Genomic DNA, 18,145 nt, shown 5'->3' with positions numbered 1-18,145 from the left:
GGGCACGGCCGGCCACCGTACCGCCAGGGGTTCTGCCCTAAGCTTCCCTCTAGGTTGGCTTCCCAGGCCCAGAACATGGGGATAGGGAGGGGTGTGGTGGTTCAGCCTTCCCATCAGAAGATTCAGACTCACCTCGCCCCAGTCCCCAGGCCAGCTGAAGAGGGCGCCTGCGGCCACCTGGGCTTAACACCCGTCACCACGGCCACTCTAGCCCGCGCCCGCTTCTCGGTGGCCTCAGGTGGCTCCGGGGCGCCTGCGCTCCAAGGCCCCACCCCCACCCTGGCCAACACCACCCCTCTCGGAGACTTTACCAGCTCTTGTGGCCTGTGCGCAGGCGTGCGTCCCCAACGCCCCCCTCTCCTTCCGCCCTTTGCGCGATGGCCTCGCGGGTCCCTTGGGCGCGAACAACACGACGGCCCACACCTGCCTTTCCTTAATCCCTTCTCGCCCCAGCTGATCGGGGTTGAGCCTAGTTTGTACCCACGGCGTGTTGGCGATGGCATCACGGGCTCCTCCCCCCAGCCGGCTGTGGGCACCGAGGCTTCAGCCCGGGGTGGGACTCGTGGAGCGTAGATTCCGCTTCCGGTGTGTATTGTGTGTATCTTTCGGGGGCTGGAGGAGGAGGCAGTGGCCTCGGCGGCTCCGGTCCCCCGGACCCCCGGATCTGGACCTGGGGGAGGTAAGTGGGAATACCTTCCCAACCCCCTCCGACTTCTGCTACCCTTTTCTCCCTGGCCAGCTTCAGCCCTGCGCTCCAGCGTCCCCGCGCCCTGTTACTACGTCACTGCCACCCCCAGCACGTAACAATCGCCTTCCTCCTCCTGCTTGGGGGGCTGGTGCCAACGTCACCTCTGCCCTGGTGATGTCAGGGCGTCCAGCGTTGTCTAGCTACATTGCCTTACCATCTCCCTTCTGCCGTACTTTCTTTATGATCCTCATCATCCTCCTGTTTACCTAACTTCATGATGTCATAGACATTCTCCACTCCATCACAACAGTCCAAGATACTCTGCTCATGCCTCCTTTTGGAGTCACAATCACTCTTCCTGCCAGCCACAGGCCTTGTTATCCTTCTCCCTTCCCGCGAAGTCACGTTAGGCAGAGCTGGAGAGAGGAACTAAGGGTGTACTGGGGACAGAGTTGGGGTAAATGCTTGGAAGAAAAGAATGGTAAAGTTAGGGCCCCCCAAAGATGGGGAGAAGCAGAATGGGGTTCCCACAAAGTTTGCCCTTCAACCACTGACACTTTCAGAGAGGGAAGAGAATTTGTTTCACCACCCACAGAGTCAGTATCTGTAGGAACAAGGTTTTGGCTTTGGCTCCCTCCATAGACCCTTCCCCCTCCAAATATCTGACTGTTTTCCTTCTTTCCCTTTCTTCCTTCAGGGCTGGGTGGTCCTTCCCTTTTCCCATCCTAATGCCCTGTTCAGTCTTGGCTCCTAAGCTACAGAGACTACAGCTCTTCCCCAGGTGAGTAAACTTCTCAGCTTTTAGATGTTTTATGAACATGGCAAGAGAAGGTCTTAGAGCTGGGTTCCTTACAGGTAGAAAAATGTAAAAACGTAATTAATCTCCTGGTTGATGAGGAAAGGATGACATAGAAATGGCCTGTTGCTAACTTATCCTCCATTCACAGGGAACTATAGTGCAAATCAATACATACTTATTAATCCCAAATATATTATCTTAGGTTCTGGGGATGAAAAAAAAATGAATGCTAGTTTCCCCCATTGGGAATTGGTTCTACTAATAGATATAGAATGTCTAAAGAATCCCATCTTCCTTTATCATCCTTTTATTTCTAAGCCTCATTATGCATTGAGATACTGTACTATTGCTTATCCTCTGTTTCCCTTCTCCCCCCCCCAAAAAAAAATCAGGATCTAATAATAGCTAGAGAAAATGAGTCAGGAGAAGGTATAATGTTAGACAGTTTGTTTGCTGGTCACACAAGTCTTTTGTTCTCTTTGGGCCATTTAGAGTTTCCCTGGTGTTAAAGCATAAAAAAAAGACCTGTGATATGGGATAGAGAGGATGTGTGTTCCCCCTATAGGTCGGGAAGAAAGTAAAAAGTGAGTATAGGATTTGTTAGAGGTTGAGCGTTATATTTTTATAGTCATGAAGGGTGGAAACTCTTCTGTTGATTAGAGATTGGACTGGATGAAGTTGCGTTTTTTTTTTAAACAGATTTTGTGTCAGTTATTTTCCCCCTAAACCCTACCTTGCAACAAAGAAAACCAATTAAGCAAACCAACATAATGACTGACACTTCTGAACAGGTATGCAATGTTCCATTCCTATAGTCTCCCACTTTTTTAGAGAGAGAAGGGAGGTGTTTTCCTTATCTCTTCCACACTGCAAAGATTGATCATTAAAATCACTCTGCTTTGAGATGATTTGTTGGCAGATTTTGTTTACATTATTGTTGACCTAATGGAAGAAAGATATTTTGGCCAGTGGATTGTATTTAGTAGAGACCTCTGTAGATAGTTTTTGGCAGTAAGCTATGAATTAGGTATAAGGGAGTATGGACTTGAGGTAGTTACAGAATTTGGATGAAGGATAAAGGCAGAATGAGTTAGTGGTATTTTTCTTTTTTTTTTTTGAAATCCTTACTGCTTAGCACAATTTGTGGCAGCACATAGTAGACAATAAATACTTTTTGATAGATATGATGGAACGAAATAGAATATGTTTCTGGAATGTGCTGGGGTGATCCATGTTAAAAAAATCTCTAATCACTGCTAACTAATTGGGAGTATGTTTGACAACCTTTCTTGTTTTCAAAGGGTGATTTCCTTGGGCCCACTAGGCATTACCGTTGTCGCTATTGAACGTGGCTGCCACATATTTGCAACACTTTAAATGTGTGCACCAAGATGAATAGATCCCCAGTATCAGGAGCATGTTCAGACAAAATGTACCCAAAGAGCAATGGAGCACTTTGTAAATCATTTCAGTTAGAACAGAGGGGCAAAGTGCACACCTTTTAACATCATGTTACTTTTTGCTGGCTTTTATCTATCAGGCCTTCCTGAAAAGAAGCAGGGTGGCATCCATCCTCATCCCAATTCAAGTCCTGTGAAAGAGTGGGGGATGAATGACCCATGAGGAGGTGTATGAAAAAATTGGTGAGGAATAGTCCTAGAAGAAAGATGAAGAGCAACTCTAGGAGAGAAGAATGATTGGGACAAGTTGGAGGATGGGGAAAAATAGTAGATACAGGTGAGTGGTAGAAGTTGACAATTTGGTATGTCCTAGAGTAGAGAGGAAAATGTTCATTTTGTATGTATCACAGAATTTTTATGGGGAGGTATGCCTCCTTTAATTCTTTCAATAAAATGTTTATACAGTTTTGGGTATTGATAATGATAATGCTTGGAAAGGCCCAGTATGAAGAGTACAAGCCTTGTAGGGCAGACAGATCTGAAGTCCTGGTTCTGCGGAGAAGAGGAAATGTAGCTTCTGAGATCCTCTTTCTGATACTTGTAGTAGAACTTAGGAGACCTGAATCTAAATCCTTTTTTTTAAAATCTCTTATGTTACTAATTGTGTTCCATGAGTTTAATTTAATTTATAAGCCTCAATTTTGTTATCTGTAAGATGTCAGTTGATGTTACTTTGACAATCTCAGGAGGGACTGGGGCTGGATATAGATCTGCAAGTCATCTGCATGGATAATTAAACCCATGGGATCTGAAGCTGTTGATGTCACCAAGTAAGAGAGTATAAAATGAGAAAGAGAGGGCTCCATACAAGAACCTTGAGTCTTGACCCACAGGGCCAATATATGGATAAATAAACAGCAAAGGAGATTGGGAAGGCCCAATGGTCACACAGGTAGTAGTAAAACCATTAGTATGGTATGACAGAAACCTAGAGAGCATTTAGGAGGAGAAGGTGATCAACAGTGTCAAAAGCTACAGAAAGATCAAGAAAGTCAAAGACTAAGAAATAATCATCAAATTTAGACATGAAGAGGGACATTAGTAACTCAAAAGAGAGCAATTTCAGATAAGTGATGTGTTTATAAGACATTGCTTAGGGTTGTAAGGTGAGAGGAGAGGAACTGTTTTGTGTCAAGAGTAGCCAGTAAGCACAGGTCTCACTACACCACTACCTTGCTCTGAAAATTTTAGTGACTTAATATGGTATCTAAAATACATTAGAAAATTCTTGATTTGGAATTTAAAGCAAAAAGTGGCCAGTATTGTAGGTCTTCCTCATATGATGTCAGGAAAGAAGATATATAGATAGCCTTTTCTAGGAGTTTGGCTGAGAAAAGGAGGATGGATGATAGCTTGAGTAGATGGTATAGAGTCTAGTAAAAGTTTAAGGAACGGGGGAGACTTGGGCATGTTTGTAAGCAGCAGGAATTGGAGTATTCTGTTTTACAGAACCTGTCATCAAATAATTTATAGGCATGACCAGTAGTTAAACCAAATATATTTGTATCATATATCTCTATATTTCAATAAGCTAATGATTTTTTCATGGAGGGTATTCTGAAAAACATAAAAATTAGAACACTTCCATGTCTTAGTAGATAATCTTAATGTTTTATTCTGAATGAGAAATTCCTCACCTGTGACCAGTCTGGAGATGGGCCTCACTGACCATGGGGTGATTCTCAGCAAGCACAGCCTCTGGTCAGTCTCTTTCCAGAAGCCTTTGCACTTTGGTTGGATGTTCAGAGAATGTGCTTCCTTCATGTAACAGCTAAGACCCCCTAGGTCAGGGCTTCTTTAACTTTTTCCAATGCGACCCCTTTGGTGCTGTAGTGGTCACCATGCCATAATGAAGTTCAGATGTCTCATTCATTTGATGGGTTCTGATTGATTTGTAGTAATAAAATTATGCTCCAAATCCCGTATAACTGTGCTGTTAAGACACCAGTTATGTAAGGAGCCCCAGTGCCTATATTTTTTCTTTCCTAGTTGGGACCTCTGATTTTGATGGTATAAGAATATTGAAATTCTAGGTGAAGCAAGCTCTATTAATTCAAAGCAACAACTGTTGTGCAGCTCAGTCTTAGGGAGTTGCTTGGGCACTGAGAGGTGGATTGATTTTCCAAAGGTCCCCCCATTATGTGTCCAAGGTAGGACTTAAAACCTGGTTTTCCTGCCTCCTCAAGCCAGCTTGTTAATCAGCACTGCTCCTGGCACATAAATACAGCTTTACATACAGTGTCATAAACTTGACCTAAAACTAAGCCTTACTGTGTGTTGGACACTGTATTAGGTAGGTGCTAGAAGAGATTCAAGTTTAAATACTACTTGACCACTGCCCTCAGTTTTCAGCCTAGTAGGGGGTATGTAATAATAACAATAAATTCTTACATAGGGCTTCAAGATTTATAGAGAACTTTCTTCACAACAACCCTGTGAGGTAATTAGTGAGATTACTATTTTCCAGATGAGGAAACAGTCCTAGATTAAGTGAATTGCCCAAGGTCTTGGCTGTCCTGCGTCCGGCAATGCTGTTTGAGATCAGACGAGTGTAGAGGTTATTAGTGACGCAGGAAAGACTAGCATTAAGCAGGACCAGGAATGGCTTCTTACAGAATATGGCATAACTGAGACTTGAAGGAAGCCACGAGGTGGAAACTTGGAGAGAAGAGAACATCCAGATGGACAGCTAATGAAAATTCAGAGTCAGAAAGATGGACTATTATGGAGGAACGGCAAGGAGGCTGGTGTCCTTGGATCATAGGGTATATGAAAGGGAATAAAATATAAGACAACTAGGAAGGTAAAAAAGGCCCAGATTATCTGAAGGGCTTTGAAAGCTAAACAGGATTTTATAATTTTATTTTGGAGCTACTAGAGTTTATTGAATGGGGGGAGGAGGAGGGTGACATGGGTCAAACTTCCATTTTATAGGAAGTTCGCTTTGACAGCTGAGTAGAAGATAGACTGGAGCAGGGAGAGACTTGAGTCAGGAAGGCCAACCAGCAGTTTTATTTAATAGGCCAGATGTGAGGGATTGAGGCCTGCATCAGGGAAGTGGCATTGTCAATGGAGTGAAGAGGGCATAGTAATGAGGGCCTATTAGGTGGGGGCAGTGAGACTAAAGAAAGGACAAGTGGCAAAGATTTCAGAAGTAAAGTGACAAGACTTGGTAACTTTATGAATTAGGAGTGAAGAAAGAGAGGAGGGTCAAAAATAACAAGGAGGTTTCAGTCTTGGGAACTAAGTAATAATGTAATAGTAAACTTCAGTTAATGATTTAATTAACAAGAATTTTGTTTGCCTGTAAAATTGAGAAGGGCTTTGGAGGGATGATTTTTGACAGCAAAGCTTCAGTGGCTTCTAACCTTTTCTAGTATTCAGATCAAGCTTTGATTTTGAGGGGAATAAAATTCTAGAATCTTAATATAATGACAATTGTACTATTATCTGTTGATTGAGAAGATATATTATTACAAAAGGCTACTATGAATTTATTAACTTTTAAAATGAATTTGTATTTTATCCATCCACATAGATTTGAAAATAAATGCAAATATGTGACATAATATATTGAGCCTCCAGAAGGTATGTTTGCTTACTTATTATACTAAGTCATGTAATGAAATATGGATCCTTTGTCTTAACTCTGCTCTACAGGTTGGAACCCACTGCTTGAAGTAAATGTCAGTGTAATAAGCAGAGGTATCCCATGCCTTAGAGTTGACTATTTTTCTTAGTTATGTTGATAAGTTGAATTCAAATTGATGCACTCTGGTAATTTATCAGCTGACTTGAGGAGGGGAAATAATTTTGTAAAGCAGTGTTAATAGGAGTAACTAATGAAAGGATGAGAAGACTGGGAGCATACTCAAAGTAATAAACCTTAATAATTTGCTATTAGAATGGTGCTCACTTGGAATGCCATAAAAAGTACTTGGCCTAGTCAAGTTTCATTTTTTAAAGTATTGTGAAGTATTGTGCAAACATCCTATTGAATAGAATGAGGTACGTTTATTAAGTGGAACTGTGCTATTCCGAGCAAAGATAGCTCTTTTAAGTCAGTTTTATGTCACTGCAAGATCACCTATATGAACTTGGGCAAGTCATTTAACACTTGGACTTCACTTTCCTGATCTGTAAATGAAGGAATTAGACTAGATGGTCTCTAAAGACCCCTTCCAACTATAAAAATAGATGATCCTATTTGCTATGTTTTATTTTGGAATAACTTAAATGAAAAGGTGTGGAATATGAGATAATTATTGTACTTTGCCTTTTGGAGTACTTTATACTTTTCCAAAGTACCTGCTATGTCTGCACAGGATCAGTGTCAGACTAGGAATAGTAAAGAGGAACTAACCACTTGATTTTCTTCAAAAAAAAAATTTTTTTTACCAAATTTTTTTACAGGACTATTTTATTTAGATACACTGTTATACTAATACTTTGCATTTGTGTAATGTTTATTTATAGTCTTTCAATGTGCAGACCATTGTGCTGGGAATGTCTATATGTCCTGCATACCTCACGGAGAATCAAAGGAGAAAAATACTCTGAAAGCAGGGGACTATCTTATCTAAACCCTGTATCCCTTCTACTGCCCAGCACAATGGGATGTAGAGGTGGGAGGAGAATGGGGATCTATAGAAGAACCCAAGAACAGAAGAGGGGATGTGCCAAAGAAACAGAGCAGGAAAACATAATAAAAGGTACAGAGTTTGAGAGCAGGGTGAATGAAATAAAGACTGTGGTAAATATGTTTTCCAAAAGGTATGGGATGGAAGGTTTAGGCTAGGGCAAGGTAATATGGAAAACGCCTGGATGAGGATACCTAATGGCATCCAGACCTAGGATTGTACAGGAATATTGGGATGAGGGATGAGACTGTTTGTTGGACTAGGGCACCAAAGAATTGAAACTAAATCCACCTTCTTTCCTTTTCTTTCCTACTATCAGGTGAATAATGGCAGATACAGGCCTGATTGAGGCAGGGGCCTCAGCGGCCTCAGCAGCTACAGCCCTGGAGAACTTACAGGTAGAGGCAAGCTGTTCAGTGTGCCTGGAGTACCTGAAGGAGCCTGTCATCATTGAATGTGGGCACAATTTCTGTCGGGCCTGCATTACCCGTTGGTGGGAAGAACTGGAAAGAGACTTCCCCTGCCCTGTGTGCCGCAAGACATCACGTTATCGCAGCCTCCGGCCCAATAGGCAACTGGGCAACATGGTGGAAATCGCCAAACAGCTACAAGCCGTCAAGCGAAAGACCCGAGATGAGAGTCTCTGCCCCCAGCACCATGAAGCCCTTAACCTCTTTTGCTGTGAGGACCAGGAACCTGTATGCTTGGTGTGCGAGATCTCCCATGCCCATCGGGCTCACACCATCGTGCCACTGGATGATGCTGCACAGGAGTACAAGGTGGGGAACCTGATGCGTGATGCCGACGTGGGGAGAAAAAGAGGGAGGAGCAACAGAGGATGGGAGACTCCATTGGGTAGAGGATTGTAAGCTCCTTGAGGGCAAGACTGCATCTGGTCCACATTCTGTAAACCTCCCAGAGCTACACACACGGGGGGCGCTCAGTACGTCCAGTCAACTCAATTATCCACGCGAATGGAAGCAGACAGTGGTGAGGATTATCCAAAAATCATTTATTTTTGACTTTGCAGCACATTTGGGGGCCTTATGTGTGAATATCGGTGTGTCTGATCTGGGAATTTACAGTATTTTGTGCAAATAAATGACATTTTGAGAAGTTCTGACTGGGAGAAGCTGGACAGTGATCTGGCCTTCCCCTTCTCCCTTCCTCCCCACCCCTTACCCCCTACCTTACACACACACACACACACACACACACACACACTGACTTTTGCCTTTCTCCCCCTTGAGGGTGGGGAGAAGTAGCTTCATACCTTTTAGACTGATGTAACACCAGCCTTAATTTCTTTTGGTGTTTGCATATTTTTCTGCTATTGAGAGGGGAGAGTTTATTACAAGGTTTCCTTCTGGGCTGCAGAAGAAAATGTTTAATAGTAAATAGAGAATAATATATAAATGTTGTATTTTTATCACCTCCTTTGCTGAATTATTTATATTACTAAGATACAAGATTTAAGTTAATCCATATGAGTAGTGACTATATTTGATAATAGACAAACAGATGGACAATAAGATGAGTGGACAGATGGAGAAGGAATATACTCCTTGAGTGAAAAATGGGTTAGGAGGGAGGGGACAAGGGAAATACTGAAAATTGGTAGTGGCCAGTGAATCCTAACCACTGTCTGGTTTAATAGGAGATGGACAAGGTTGGTGGTGGACTTCGAGTTTGGGGCAGCAATTAGATAAGTGAGATTCATTAAGTAGAAGATTGGGTATGAATTGTGTATAGGCTTGGGTTGGTGGTGGGATGCTAAATAAATTATTTCAAGAGTGATGAGATACAGTGGTTGAACTGAGAAAGTCAGCAAAGAAGACGAGTGAGTGAAGGATTGGGCAGGTGATGGTGACAGCCAGCACCCGTCACCTTTCACAATCCCTTCATCTCAGGAGAAGCTGCAAAAGTGTCTGGAGCCTCTGGAGCAGAAACTGCAGGAGATCACCCAGTGCAAGTCATCTGAAGAGAAGAAGCCTGGGGAACTCAAGGTGAAAACACTTGGGAGGGAGAGAATTTAACCAGAGCTGTGCTGTGGGTATGATCCTTACAGACATAACCAAAGGCTACTTACTACAGGTCAAATCCCATTACAAGAATACTATGAAAATAAAAGCTTTATCATGATAAAAAATATTTTCACAAACTGTATATTTAGCTTTTGCAGTTGCTAAACCTAGTTAATGAAGTGAATGAATATCCACTAAGCACCTGCTATGTGCAATGCACAAGTAATGGCTTTCTTTAAAAAATGACTTAAGGTGAATAACAGAGCCTTTAGCCTTGAAATTTATTATAGCCAGTATCATGATATCTTTTAACTTTAATATATTACATTAAAACTACTTTATGTAGGTTTTTATTCTAAAACATTATAATGAACTTTTTTAATGAATCCAGTTAAATTTTTGAAACTTTTAAGTCAAGAAAATAGTTAAAAGTCACAAATTGTATTTATCTGTTCAGATGTTCACCACCCCCTTACCACTAATCCACTAAAGCTAATATCTCCTTTAGTCTGTCACTCTATTTAGTCACTCTATTCTGAGAAGTTTTAATTGTGTGTTGTTTGCAAAATATTTCTCAACTATACTTACAGAGAACATCTCACTTGCTAATATACTGTAAAAGTGTAAAGGGGAAGAAGAGTGGAAAATTAAGCAGAGGAATTCAAGCAACTCCCTTCTTCAAACATCCCAAATTCTCAAACAACCCTGCAAAACCAAACAGCAGACTCAGAAAGATATAGGAACTTGGAGGAGTGAAGGGATGGGGTGAAGGTGTGTGCATGCCACCTCCTTGAAAGTGAATGAAAATTTGCTTTGGGGGTTTTCCCCTTTTCTCTTGCTGTGTTTTGAGCACTTTTTTTTTTCCAATTGCTAACTCATAACCCTACCAACTGCCTACACAAAGGCCAGTAGAACTCAACCTCTATAAGCTTGGAATATTATATCCTGCAATGTACTCATTACAAAAGAAACTGTTATCATGAAAATGGGTATCCTTCAGTTCCTTATAATGGGATTTAACCTGTGTTAATTCATTTAAGTGGTGGCTTGGGGGTTGAGCTACAGAATTCCCACTTGGCCCTATTGACACATGGCCTTCTCTTTTCTCAGCGTCGGGTGGAGAGTAGGCGGCAGCAAATTGCAGGGGAGTTTGAGGAATTACATCGAAGGCTAGAAGAAGAGCAACAGCTTCTACTGTCTCGACTGGAGGAGGAGGAGCAAGACATCCTGCAGAGGCTTCGGGAAAATGCTGCCCAGCTTGGGGAGCAGCGTCGAGACCTTGCCCGCCTTGCTGCTGAGATAGAGGGCAAGTGCCTACAGTCAGGTTTCGAGATGCTCAAGGTGTGACTTCCTCTTCACCCTCCTCACCTCCAGCTTTCTACACGTCTAAGATCAGACCCTGTAAATAACTGTCCACTTGGGATGGCTTGGTGTAGTGGAGCATTGGATTGGGTTTTGAGACTGATTCTAGTCTTGGCTTTTTTTTTGCCTCATTCATGAACCTCTCCAGGCTTTCAAAATTGTTTGCTTGGTGAAGTGAGGAAACCTGATTTCAGATCCTGACTTAGCACCAGGCTGTGTGACCTTGGGCTAGACACTTAAGCTCTCTGAGCATTCATTTGTGAAATGGAATGATATGTTTAAACTATCTACTTAACAAAAGGGTTTTTGTAAAGAAAGCACACTTTGTAAAACTTTAAAGTGCTATGTCAATACAAGTTCCTTTTATCAGGAACTAGACTCCAGAAATCTTCACAGGTCTTATAAATTTGCTTTAAGGAATCTTAGAGAATTTTTTATCAATTATATGTAAAGTGATGCTTCTGAAAACAGTTCTGTTAAGCACAGTTAACAACATTATAGAAAATGTATTTGTCCCTTTTTAAATAACAGATTAATGTAATGAGAAATGACAAGTATTCATTCACAGATATTACTTTAATTGTTTCATATTCTTTTAAGTATGGATGTTCTGACATCCTCATTTGCTTGAGGACTCCATTAGGGTTGAGGCTGTCTTGTTCTTTTGTACCCACTAAAACTGGACTTTATACACTAAATGCTCATAAAATAGTAAGGTCCAGTATAATGTAAAGGGCCCTGGAACCAGAGGCTGAAAACCTAGATTCAAATTCTTGAGCCTGCCCTCTATCTTTACAACCTTGGGCAAATCACTTCCCCCTCTCAGGGATTCAGTTTTTTCAGAAAAGAAGATGTTGGACCAGATAATCTTAGTTCACTTCCAGCTTCAAAATATCATGATCCTAAATGATGGTAGAAGGGGATCTAAAATCACTACTTATCGATGATTCGTTCATTCACCATCTACCACTCACTAAGCCTATATTAAACTCCTGTACTTGGAGGACAAAGAAAGAATTAGACCAGATCCTTGTCTTTCAAGAATTCCCAGTTTTGTTATGATCGTCATTGGGGGTGGAGGCTGGGGTAGGTTCTGATCTGTAATCCCATCGGTATGGAAAACTCAGATTTTTAGGGTTGGAAGAGCTCAAAGGAGCTATATAATCCAACCTGTAACCTGAAAGGAATTCCAATATAATGAGAAATTGGTATCCAGCATATCCTTGAAGGACCTCCAAGAAGAGGGAGTTTCTCTCCCCCCCCCCACCATACACACATGCTTGAGGCAGTCCATTCCACTTTTAGATCTAATTGTTAGGAAGCTTTTCCTGACATTAAGATTAAATTTGCCTCTTTGTGACTTTTGCACGTTGCTCCTGGTTCTGCCTTTTCCATCTGGCATGACAGCTTTTTAAATACTTGAACACGGCTATTGTGTTCTCCCAAGTCACACCTCCAGATTTCAGATCCTGACAGCACCTGGCCTGTGACCTTGGGCTAGACACTTTAGCTCTCTAAGCATTCATTTATAAAATGAGATGATGTGTTTAAACTACCTCCTTAACTCAAAGGGTTTTTTTTTTCCCATTCCTTTAGCCAATCCTCAGATGATGTGGACTCAAGGCCCTTCACCATCCTGGTTGCCACCCTTCAGATTCTCCCCAGCTTATCCGTGTCCTTCTTAGTGCCCAGAACTGAGCAGAATAACCCCAGTGAGGTTTGACCAGGGCAGAAGGGCCTACGTCTCCATATTCAAGGGAGCTGTGTCCAAATGCAGCTTAGTCATTTTTGCTTTATGGACTATCACATCACATACCCTGCTGTGCCATAGAGAGCTTGCAGTCCACTAAAACCCTTAAATCTTTTTCTGACAAACTACTGTCTGATCATACGCCTTCCTCCATCATATGCTTGTGAAGTTAAGGGTTTTAATCCTAAGGGTGAAACTTTTGCATTTATCCCTGTTGAATTCATCCTAATAGATTCACCCTAATGCTGCTCTTGCCTGCCAGGATCTTTTTAGGTCCTGAGTCTGTCATCCAGTGCGTGTAGACCTGGTGTAGAAACTCATTCCTCTGGTGCATATCACACTCGATTTGTGTCTTAATTGCCTGGACACTGAAGTTCATGGTGGTCACACAGCTCATGGGCTTCTGATATAGGACTTGAACTCAGATCTTCTCAACTTCAATACCAACCTCCTATTCACTCTGCTAGGCTGCTTCCCCCTTGTGGAAAAACACATCCAAACACACATTAAACAATTTGGAAATAATTTCTGAGCATCATTTTATTTTATTTCATTTTATTTTGTTTTATTTTTGGCTAGGCAGTGGGGTTAAGTGACTTGCCCAGGGTCACACAGCTAATAAATGTTATGTGTCTGAGGCCAGATTTGAACTCAGGTCCTCCTGAATCCAGGGCCGGTGCTCTATCCACTGTGCCACCTAGCTGCCTGTAATCATTTTAAAGGAACAAAGTTAAACCTCAAATTGCAAATCAAATAAAAGAAGGGATCATGTCAAGTGAGGCTCTGAGCCCCATCCAGAATTTTCCCCTCCACACTTGGCTCCATCCCCATGTCCCTCCCAGTTCTAGAATGTTTTACTCCCTCTGGAGACCCTGAATCAACACACCTGGCAACCTTGGGGAGGACTCTCAGGGCTGGGATGAGCTAAAGGTGGAGCAGGAGTAGGAAGGAAATAAAAGATGAAATTAATTCTGCTCCCTTCTCTCCTACAGGATGTCAAAAGCACACTGGAAAAGTAAGTGACTCCTCCTTGGACCAGCTGCCTGTGGTGGGGGGATCAAGGTCAGACAGGGCCTTAGTGTGAGAGAGAAAGGTCCCTAGCAACGAGAAGCATGAGGTCATTGGGATGGCCTTGACAGCACCCTCTTCTTCTCCCAATTTATTGCTTATACTTCCCTGAACGCTGAGCAATGACAGATTCAATCCTGTCTCAATCTACCAGTTGGAATGGGACTTAGAGGAGATTGAATAAAGGGGTACCAAGGGATCAATAGCTCTGAAAGGAGAGGTTATTTGGGGACCCTGTGCTGCCCCTCCCACCCTTCCCCACCTAACAGATTGGATTAAGGGAGAGAATCAAACAGGAGAGGAATTCTTGGCTACAGTTTAGGGAGCAAGAAATGGGAAGGACTGGAGATCACAGCTTCTCTTTGAAGACTTGGACAGCTGTGGCCCAGTTGCCTAGGGCATTTCCTTGATCTGGCCCCTTATCCCCACTCCCACCCCACCCCCTCCCAGATGTGAGAAGGTGAAGACCATGGAGGTGACCTCGGTCTCCATTGAGCTGGAAAAGAACTTCAGCAGCTTTCCCCGACAGTACTTTGCCCTAAGGAAGATCCTTAAACAGCTGATGGGTGAGTTGGGCCAAAAAGAGAACTAGCTGCAAGAATATATAGGGAGGAAAGGTTCCTTAGGTCTTTCCCCTCTGCCTCCTTAACCCTTCCTCACCCACCCACCCACCTCCCTTGACTGGCCTCCAGTCTCCCCTTATTCTCTCTTTCTCATACCCTCAGTCTTGTCCTCTCTCCTTCCCAACTCACTATTTCCCTCTCTCTGGCCCTCAGTCTTTGCCCTTCTCCCTCTCAACACACTGGGGCAGATTTTAGCGAACCAAAAAAATGGAGAAGGCTAAGACCTGAATTAATCACCCCCTAGCCAATTAGTTTTTGGATAGTCCAGAGTTTGCTGTAAGTGAACACATTGGGATTAGGATGAGAATAGTAGTCTCCCTCCATCATGGAACATGAAGGACTAAAAGTCAACCAAATATAGTGATTGGGGGATTTTAGAGAAGATAGGCCTTACAAAGTTAGGTCCATTGCATCCTTCCCACCTTCTCCCTTACTCTGGCTTCTTCCTGCAGCGGATGTGATCCTGGACCCAGAGACAGCTCACCCTAACCTAGTCTTATCAGAGGACCGAAAAAGTGTCAAGTTTGTGGAAACTCGACTTCGGGACTTGCCTGATACACCTCGGCGCTTTACCTTTTACCCCTGTGTCCTGGCCACAGAGGGCTTCACCTCAGGTCGTCACTACTGGGAGGTGGAGGTGGGTGATAAGACCCACTGGGCAGTAGGTGTGTGCCAGGACTCTGTGAGCAGAAAAGGCGAGTTAACTCCACTGCCTGAGACAGGATACTGGAGGGTGCGACTGTGGAATGGGGACAAATATGCAGCCACAACCTCACCTTTCACCCCTCTCTGCATAAAAGTGAAACCCAAGCGGGTGGGTGTTTTTCTGGACTATGAGGCTGGCACATTGTCTTTCTACAATGTCACTGACCGCTCCCACATCTATACTTTTACTGATACCTTCACTGAAAAACTCTGGCCACTCTTCTACCCGGGTATCCGAGCGGGGCGAAAGAATGCAGCACCTCTTACCATCCGGCCTCCTACAGATTGGGAATGATGATGGGAAAGAACAGGGTGGGATGTTGAAGTAATGATGATGACAGGGGAGACAGGTATTTGGAACTGTGTCTCTTAATTTCCTGTGTCCTGCTGCTAGAGGTTTCCTTACTATCAGGCTCATGTCCTGTATTCTGGAGAAGGTATGGTAGTGGGAGGGAAGGTTATCCTAGGAAAGAGACTGGGCCTGGAAGAGAGTCTCCAAGATCACGCATCTGGAGACTGATCTTTTCCCATTATGTGAAGAGGAGGGGGGAGAGGTTTACTGAACGTGAGGCTGTCTTGGTTGCCTGCACTGTGCTCCACCAGTTTCCTCATTGCAAGAGGACTTTAGGGGATCTCCTTCCCTCCAAAACAGAAGTAGGTGTGGAGAACCCTGAAGCCTCTACTCACCCATTGGGTGATTCTATATGTCCAGGACAGTTTTGTTCCTTTGAGGGAAGCAGGATAATCTCTGTATCCCTAGAATGAAATAAAGGTGAATTGTCAGTCACATGGGAAGAAGAGTGTTAAAGTTGGTCTGGGGCAAAGTCTAAAAGAAAATGGGGAAAGAAAAGTTAGAAAAGGTGTTTGAAGAGGAGCCAGAGGTTCCAGCCACAGGAAAGAACAGAAAATGAGTCTCTTCTGGTTGCTACTTTACCCTAGCCAGATGAGGTAGAGAGGAAGAAAAGGAACAAAAATACCTCCTCCAGCTTTCATGGAGTCATCCTGTCTTAGGCATTCCACTGTCAAGGAGTAGAGACAGAGAAATGTTTGGAGCCCAGAAATGACTCAGGTGACTCAGGAATTGTAGGTGGAGAAAGGAATTATTTCTACTAGTTCTGGCCTTGAAGAGGTTTTGAATAGCTGGAACTAGGGCACAAAGGTAGTGGGGAAGTAGCATAATTGGGGGGGGGGGGCGGAGAGCACTGGATTTGGGCACAGGAGACAGGTTCACATTCTGGTTCTGTCATTTAGTAGCTGTGTGATCTTCGGCCAGTGCCTTGCTCTTTCTGAACTTGTCAGTTACCCCACCTGTGAAATGATGGGGTTGAACTAGATGGATAATCTCTGAGGGTCCTTCTATCTTACTTTAATACTGACTGTGCTATAAATGGAACTAGAAACATAATTCTCCTCACCCATCCACTCCCTACACTTGGGGCTGGCAAGATGAATGGGGTGGGGCCCAGCAGCAATTAGCAGGTCATAAACTGGGGTTTCCTACAACCTGTCTTTAAATCCTGAACCCAAGCTTCTACCTAAATCTATGTTCAAACTAAGGCTGGCCAAAGTAGAACAGAGGCAAATATGTTGTGAAAAATATCGCACAGTCCAAAACCAAGTCGTCGGTGGCTGTTGGTAACCAAGACTTCACAAAAACAGGCATGTCACCATCACAAGCTTATTGAGTGAATCAGATTTGTCCTGGGTCCTTGCCGCCTCACTCGCCCCCCCCCAAAAAAAAACTTTCCCTAGTATACTAACCCCTTTTAGTTCTTTGCCTAGGCCCTGTTTACACTGGCTATTACTGGGCTAGTAAAGTTATGGGGGAATGTATTAATATTAACCCTTAAATATGTTAATATTGAGCTAGTGAAAATAAGCTAATAGAATTTGTAGAGAAAGAAGCAGAATAATAATATATTTGCCTTCCATCTTTCTAATCCATCAGGGCTAGAGGTCAAGAATTAATACCTTTTCATTTCATTAAGTTATTCACACCTACAATAGCACTGATTCCTTGTTAGGCCACAAAAGTTTACAGTTTCTGGGGGCATCTAAGGTCATAATGGGTAATGGTTCTACGTTAGATTTGAATGCGTAACTTCCTGACTTGAAAGCTAGCCCTCTGTCATGTTCTAGAAGACCTCTCAAAGTGTAATGAGAGAAAATCTGGAATTTTTTTTTTTAATCTCTAGGCCTACTCATCCTCTTTGCTTTCTTGTGAGGGCATCTTGGGATATGTGTTTCCTTCCCACATGTCATCTACACTTATCTTTTTTGTTTGTGGTCCTGCCATTCTTTTAGGCCAGAAGGAAAGCCTATTATAGTAATAGCTCAGACCTAAGCTTTGCAAAGTGCTTTATGTTGTTTTATTCTCCCATAACCTAGATTAATATTTCATGATCTCTGAATATGGGGTAAGGTGTGCCCACTAACCTTGAAGAAATAGAGAAGGTGGTACTACTCCATGAGGCAGCCACTGTAGTGAAAAGCACTGGAGCTGGAGTCCAAGGACCAGAGTTTGAGATCTGACCCTATTAGCTGTGATTTTAGGCAACTGATTTTGGCCCAGTTTTGTGTTTTTTTTTGTTTTAGCTGTGGAAAGGTTCGATTGTGATCTTTTAAGTTCCAAATGTTTCCTTTCCATCACTAGTTACTCCCTTTCTGTATATCAAGATTTGACAGGAGTTGGTGGAGTTAGTGAATCACAGGAAGAAAGCAAAAAGGGATTCCTGACACCCGAATTCCTCATGACCATAGAAATGGGACGGGAGTAGAGAAGTTAGTTGAAAGAACTGAGGCAAAGAGGGTTTAAACAAGCAGCGCAAAAACCGGCACGGTATGGTTACATGCAGATTACATATATCCGTGAAGGAGGCCGGTACTGGGTTGAAGTGTCTGCCCTAGGGAGGCGGAATTTCGAGGGGGGAGGAAAGGGGAGGTTTCCTTTCTGAAAGCCTATGCTTATGTGAGTGATGGCCGGGGAGACTACAACTCCCAGCAGGCGCCGCGCGGGTAGTTCTGCG

General features: G+C 43.1%; 1 protein-coding gene across 1 annotated transcript; it reads left to right on the top strand.

Moving 5' to 3' along the window:
- The first annotated feature begins 329 nt into the window (after window positions 1-329).
- On the top strand, window positions 330-15,906 carry TRIM39 (tripartite motif containing 39). Its single transcript, XM_020974171.2, has 10 exons — window positions 330-679; window positions 1,386-1,469; window positions 3,028-3,224; window positions 7,424-7,659; window positions 7,907-8,366; window positions 9,498-9,593; window positions 10,722-10,952; window positions 13,716-13,738; window positions 14,242-14,357; window positions 14,867-15,906. The coding sequence occupies exons 5-10, from the start codon at window positions 7,914-7,916 to the stop codon at window positions 15,412-15,414; spliced, it is 1,467 nt and encodes a 488-aa protein (XP_020829830.1). The 5' UTR covers window positions 330-679; window positions 1,386-1,469; window positions 3,028-3,224; window positions 7,424-7,659; window positions 7,907-7,913; the 3' UTR covers window positions 15,415-15,906.
- Window positions 15,907-18,145: the final 2,239 nt, after the last annotated feature.

This window comes from Phascolarctos cinereus, unplaced genomic scaffold (genome assembly GCF_003287225.1).
Source record: "Phascolarctos cinereus isolate Bilbo 61053 unplaced genomic scaffold, phaCin_HiC Scaffold_5;HRSCAF=322, whole genome shotgun sequence".
NCBI lineage: Eukaryota > Metazoa > Chordata > Mammalia > Diprotodontia > Phascolarctidae > Phascolarctos > Phascolarctos cinereus.
The sequence above is the reverse complement of the archived record's forward strand: the minus strand, read 5'-3'. Positions and strand labels throughout refer to the sequence as shown.

Bases quoted from the DNA above. Each gene is read 5' to 3' on its own strand.
- TRIM39 (XM_020974171.2), top strand. From the start codon at position 7,914: ATGGCAGATACAGGCCTGATTGAGGCAGGGGCCTCAGCGGCCTCAGCA. The intron at 10,953-13,715 runs GTGTGACTTCCT...TCTCTCCTACAG, and splicing joins CAGGTTTCGAGATGCTCAAG to GATGTCAAAAGCACACTGGA. The intron at 14,358-14,866 runs GTGAGTTGGGCC...TTCTTCCTGCAG, and splicing joins GATCCTTAAACAGCTGATGG to CGGATGTGATCCTGGACCCA.